This window comes from Asparagus officinalis, chromosome 5 (genome assembly GCF_001876935.1).
Source record: "Asparagus officinalis chromosome 5, Aspof.V1, whole genome shotgun sequence".
Classification (NCBI taxonomy): Eukaryota; Viridiplantae; Streptophyta; class Magnoliopsida; order Asparagales; family Asparagaceae; genus Asparagus; species Asparagus officinalis.
The window spans coordinates 84,814,792-84,820,848 of NC_033798.1; the positions used below are offsets into that span (position 1 = coordinate 84,814,792).

The 6,057-nt window shown below is 36.4% G+C and overlaps 1 protein-coding gene across 1 annotated transcript in view; it reads left to right on the forward strand.

The window, feature by feature from the left end:
• LOC109842100 overlaps positions 1-6,057 on the forward strand; it is a 23,245-nt gene that overhangs the window by 10,638 nt on the left and 6,550 nt on the right. The window contains exons 5-10 of the mRNA XM_020411011.1: positions 2,168-2,272; positions 2,445-2,573; positions 4,037-4,086; positions 4,176-4,273; positions 4,756-5,040; positions 5,621-6,053. Coding sequence (XP_020266600.1) covers positions 2,168-2,272; positions 2,445-2,573; positions 4,037-4,086; positions 4,176-4,273; positions 4,756-5,040; positions 5,621-6,053 — 1,100 coding nt within the window. The remainder of the gene's footprint in view (positions 1-2,167; positions 2,273-2,444; positions 2,574-4,036; positions 4,087-4,175; positions 4,274-4,755; positions 5,041-5,620; positions 6,054-6,057) is intronic.

Below are 6,057 nucleotides of genomic sequence, written 5' to 3' on the forward strand. Positions count from 1 at the left end.
GCAGGGAAGAAGACGAGGTGGCTTCGGCTTCGGCTTCGATTTTCAACAACGAAGACGAGAAGGCTGCTGGGTTCGATTGAGCCCTAGGGTTTTTCTTCTTTTTTTCTTTTGATCGCGTGTCTTATCGGGTTCGAACTGAGCCTGTTCTATTCTAACTGAACCGATAAAGGTCAAATGGGTTTCAATGAACCCAAACCAAACCCAATAAGCCTGAACCGATAATCACATATATCGGTCGATTTTTCAAACATGAAAAATCGGCCGACATCCGATTTTTAGCCGATATATCCGATTTTTACCTGAAAAACGACATCCGACTTAAATTTCCCTGATTCGTGTCGCTTGACCACTCAATCCGTTATATCGGCCGACATGTTCGACATGTCGGCCGATATTTAAAACACTGTGAGAGACTTCAGAGAGTGCGATCTGTACGAATTTTAAACGTGTTAGTAGCTTACTTTTTTGTGTTTGAGGATTAAATTTTAGTTTGTTGTTTGAATTTTATAAATTTATCTATATATAATAATAATATTAAAAAATCTAGCCGTGTCGCCGAGTCCTATTTTTTTGGGTTTTGCCGAGTCCGTGTCGGCGTGTCCGTGTCCGTGCTTCATTGAACTCTACTTAGCCCTACTTGTTCACCTTTCTCATTGTATATGTCATAGTTAAAAAAGAAGCATTGCATGGGTTTGGATGATCATGGAATATATACAACTTGTTAGCACCTCTTTCTATTATTCCTTAGTATGTCACTTCAGGAAAGGATTTCTAAGCCTTTTCACTTTTTAATACTGTATTTTATTTTCCTTTTTTTCAACATGATAATTGTCTTCACGGCCGGGGTCATATAGGGCCCAATAGGGCCTTGGTCCCCCTTGGATATTAAAAATACATGTAAAGGTATTAATATTTTCACGTACTTACCTTATAGTTTCCTCTCTTTTGGACTTATATACCCTCAATTGTTTTTTGCAACACTTTAATACCCTAAAGTTCTTAAAACCTGCACTTATATATCCTTATTCTCACTTGTTTTTGGCGGGACTTATACACCCTAAAGTTTTTAATAGTTGCATTTATATACCCTTAATTTTTTTAAAAACTTGCACTTAAATACCGTCAGTTATGCAAATGCGAAAATTTTCCCCAAAAGTTCTCATGCAACACTTACACATTATATTTAGAACTTTTAACCCTTTGTTTTTGTTAAATGTACTATTCAAACTATCCTAATTCTATTTTAAAATATTATTTGGATATGTCTAACATTAAATCTAACAACTATCGTTCCAAAATTAAAATTAACATGTGAGCGTTTGGAGGAAAAATTTCACGTTTGCATAACTGGACTATTTAAGTGCTAGTTATGGTAACTTTAGGGTGTTTAAGTGTAAGTTTTAAAAACTTAAGGGTATATAACTCTTGCCAAAAACAAGTGAGGGTATATAAGTGCAACATCGAGGAAACTATAGGTATTTAAGTGTAATTAAGTCATTAATATTTAGTAATTTTCTAAATTGTAAGGGCTAAAGTGTAAATTTTTTAAACGATTCTCTGTTTCCCATGTTTTTTGTAATTTCTATGAGATAGTGATCCCGAATATGGAAGGTAATTTTGTGGCCGGTAGACCAAATCTTGGACTTTCAAGTGTCTATAAATATATATTTGTAACATTGATGAGGAAGACACAACATTACAGTTTCAAGAAATGAAGACAAAAAGATTGCTATTGTAAATACTATATTCCAATTGAAGATATTACCCAAAATTTTGTTACGTAATGATCTTTATATGCCGATCAATTGTGCAAAAAAATATTATATGCTATCATGTATAAAATTTTTTGCACCCCCTTGCCAAAATTCCGCCACTGACTGTCTTATATGACATCAACGTCCAAGTGTCGTATTGGGTTGGCAATATTTTGGAAAACCCGAGTATCCTAAACATATTGATAACAGTTCCCTTTCACATGACTGTCCCACTCATATATAGTGCCACTACTAACTATAATTTGGCCAAAAATGTAGCATGAACTTGTTTATTTATGGTTAACCTGCATGTCCAGTTTAAACATCTTGCTGTACGTGCTAATGTGCATGTTTTTAGCCTCAGTAACTTGCCCGCAATGCCATTTGATGGATAATGCTGAATAATGTTACAGGTTGATGCTTCCTGTGTGTGGCCTTAGACTGGGATGTCGATTAACGTCAGGTTTCTGGAGATATTCCTGCTCATATATCAGAAGCATCAAAGTACAATTGTCTGGGTAGGAGAATTGGATTTGTCCACGTTCATCTGGTTATTGTTATAACTTTTCCACCAACTCCAAAATTTATATATTGTACAACTCGTTCATTTCACCTTCTCTCTTTTTATGTTTAGTGTATATCACACAACCTTAATTGTTTTATTTGTCTGTTCATGTCCTTGCTCTCTAGGTTCTTATGCCGTGTAAAGAGAACTTTGCGGGGATCTTCTGAGGATATTGGATGGTTGGAACGGACTGAAGGATTACCTCCTGTGAAGGATGGAACTATCCGATTCATGGAGTTGCTTAGCGACATAAGGTATTACTCTAATTATTACAATATTAGTTAAATTTTCCTAGTGTGGTCCATAATTTCAGTATGTATTGAAGAAGAAAGGACATAAAAAGCCACTAGTACTTTTTTCACACTATTTAGATGGGCCTTATCTGTTTAATTTAGATATATTCTTAAGAGTGGTATGATAATGAACAACTATGTTTGAAGGTATCTTTTAGTCTTTGTGAGCAAGGCTTCATCCCCTGAAATTATGCCTATTGAGATATGTGAAGCTAGCTTCAAGCAGAAACATCTGGATCTTATCACTCTCTGAAGATTGCTTTGATCAGACTTTCTTCCACTAGCGGGTCAAGAGGATTTCTGATAAATTGCATATGTCAAAGCTTTCTACTGCAGTTATCTTCTTGTTATTGTTGAGTATTCTTGTGTGAGTATGGTCCCACATCGAATAGGATGAGAAAGATTAATGGGTTTTAAATAGAAATTGAGGTCAATACCTAATAGCTTAAGCTTTTGGGTTAAAGTTTGTTCCTAACCTCTGTTTAAGGTTCATTAGTTCTAGGGTGGGCTGCATTTACTCCACATCAGTTATCACTCGTGAATTTACTGTTATCTATGCATTAAAAAGAAGCATTTCCAACAGAAACAGATAGGCTCTTTAATTACATGAGCTGATGCGTGAAGTACTTTTCAAAATTGCTTCTTATTCTCTCGAGTGAGGTTTTAACCCGTATCATTCCAGTTTTGGTATTCAAGTGTTATGGTAACATCAACATTTTTAGATCAGAATACCAGACAATCAGCAATTAATGAACATGATTTTGGAATAATTGATGAAGATTAGATGTATAACTGAATAGTTAAGGCGCCAGCAGTTTCTAAATAGGCATGATATCCTAATTAGCAATCTAACTTACGTGAATAAGCAGAAGAATTAATTTTTGTTTGGAATAGCTCTTTATTAATTATTGGACATAAACATACTCGGCTTCTGAGTTCTATTAATGTCAAAGAAGTCAAGGTTTGTAATAGATTCAAATTAACTTAATAATTGAAGTATACCACAAATTATAGGTTAAACACAATTTAATGAGTAGTGTTTCACTAAAATAAGGAGCTCAACTCATTATGATGTGATCTATTATATTGTATTACCAAATATTGTGGACATATTTGGAGATAAAAGTGTGTCATCGTATCAAGCATTAAACTCTATTGTTAATTCTTTTAAAAGGTAATATGGAGACCTAAAAACTGAAAATTTTTAGACTTTTCAGACCTTTCTACAGGGTTCACAGAATACTGGCATTTTGTTATTAAGATGAATTCATGTAAAAACTATATCAAACCTATAGCGTTCATGTATTAGTGTATACTAATTGCTTCTTTTGTGGCATGGCTAGATTTGTTTCCTTATGCCATATTTATGGACTCTATTTAATAGATAATATCTAATCTTGTTTCTTGTTGTCTCTTCATTTCAGAAATGGCCAACATTGTCTTCCCAACACTCTGGTTTATTTATTAATTCCTGGTGGGATGTTATTTTTGTTGTTCTAAAATTGTTCGAATCATCTGGTTGCTTCTGTGCGCTTATCTCTTGGTTAAACTGGTTGTTTGCAGGGCTCTTCAGCAATCACAGTCCATTATATTTTGTGAATACCAAGAGATTTTTCCTTAAGATGGGTCTAACTAGTCATATTGCTAAGATTCACAGTGAGGTGAGCAGATTTGAAATCGACCTTGTTGAAGTAATCATACTACTTAGCTTTCAAATGGTTTACAAATCTTGAACAAAAGTTTGTCAAAGTTTAGCTTCGAAATTTCTGTGCGGAAATGTTTGTGATCTTAGGTTTAATTGCACGTAGATTTCTTCAGTAACTTGTTTTGCACTTACTACTTTGATAGTTTCATTTTGCAGATAGATCCCTTGGATTAATTTTATTTATTTATTTATTCTTTTACCCTCAGACTACTAAATTCACCCATGGGCAATATCTGCCAAATTTTCGCAACAAGTAAAAGAGTAAAAAATTTATAACTCTGGGGGTCTATCTGCAACAATGAAACTACAGGGGTAGCAGGTGCAACACAAGGATACTGCAGGAGGTCTATGTGCAATTAACCCTCGATCTTATTGCAAACAAGAGTTCATAATTATATTAAGTCCATTGCTCGACCTAATGCCTTCAGGTGTCTTTAGGCATCAGTGGAGAAAAATGCGTGGGAATTGAAGCAATACATTGAGGAGCTGTACTGGGGATCTGGGAAAAAGGTACTGCTTCTTGGGCATAGCAAAGGTGGGGTTGATGCTGCTGCTGCACTTTCTATGTATTGGCCGGATTTGAAAGACAAGGTTGCTGGTCTAGCACTTGTCCAGAGCCCATATGGGGGTACTCCAATTGCTTCTGATATTCTACGCGAAGGTCAGATTGCTGACAAGGAGGCTCGCAAGATTATGGAATTCATTATATGCAAAATCATTAAGGTATTATAATCTATATATTTCCTGTTTCATCACAAATTGGTTGGCTTATTCTGACATTTGAGCAACTGGACAAACAAATGATAGCAAAATGATGTTTATCTGAAAAATTTTCGTTGGCTGTGGAAAAATGATAAGTCCAGGTTTTAGGATAATCATGATGCCTTTAGCTGTTTGGCAGGTAAAATCACAACTTAATTCGTACAGTATCATGATATTTGGTTTATTTCATCTTTTCTAATATCAATACATCTACAAAATCGGAATTTGTGATTTTGACACGGCATTCACCCAAATGTGCAATTTGTCTTTTGTTTCGAGTTATTTCCATTTACAATACATAAGTGAGCTACTGGCGGTCAAAGCTCTTGTTTATGAAGCCTAACACTTAAAAACGTCTAGGATCACACACCAATACTCTTTTAAGAGTAGTCCACACGTACTCCCATGCTAAGAACCAAACCCTGACTGCTTTTTTAATTCTTCTAACTAGTTATTTTGCACTTTCGTATCCTCATTTGCATCACAAATAAGGTGGCATTCTATGTGGCTATTTTCCCTAATTTTTTGAAATATCCCATAGGGTGATATGAGGGCGCTCGACGATCTCACCTATGAGAAACGTAAGGACTTCATCTCCAAGCACAAATTCCCCTCAAACCAAATCCCAATAATCTCCTTCCACACCGAAGCAAGCATCGCCCCTGGTGTCCTCGCCACGATGTCTCTCATCGCTCACGCCGAGCTCCCGTGGTTCCCAATCCCTGGTTTCCTCACAAAATACAATGATCTCGACTCATGCCAAGTGGGACCTGCCAAGGTCCCCGTCGTTATCCCCATTGCCGCTGCAATGGCAGTGAGCGCTCTGCACTTGAAGATGCGTTACGGTGTGAGCAGTGATGGTTTGGTGACGCGTCGGGATGCGGAGGTCCCGGGGTCGGTGGTCGTGAGGCCGTCTCGGAAATCGGATCATGCGTGGATGGTGTATTCATCGACGAAGAAGGATGACGTGGAGGGCGA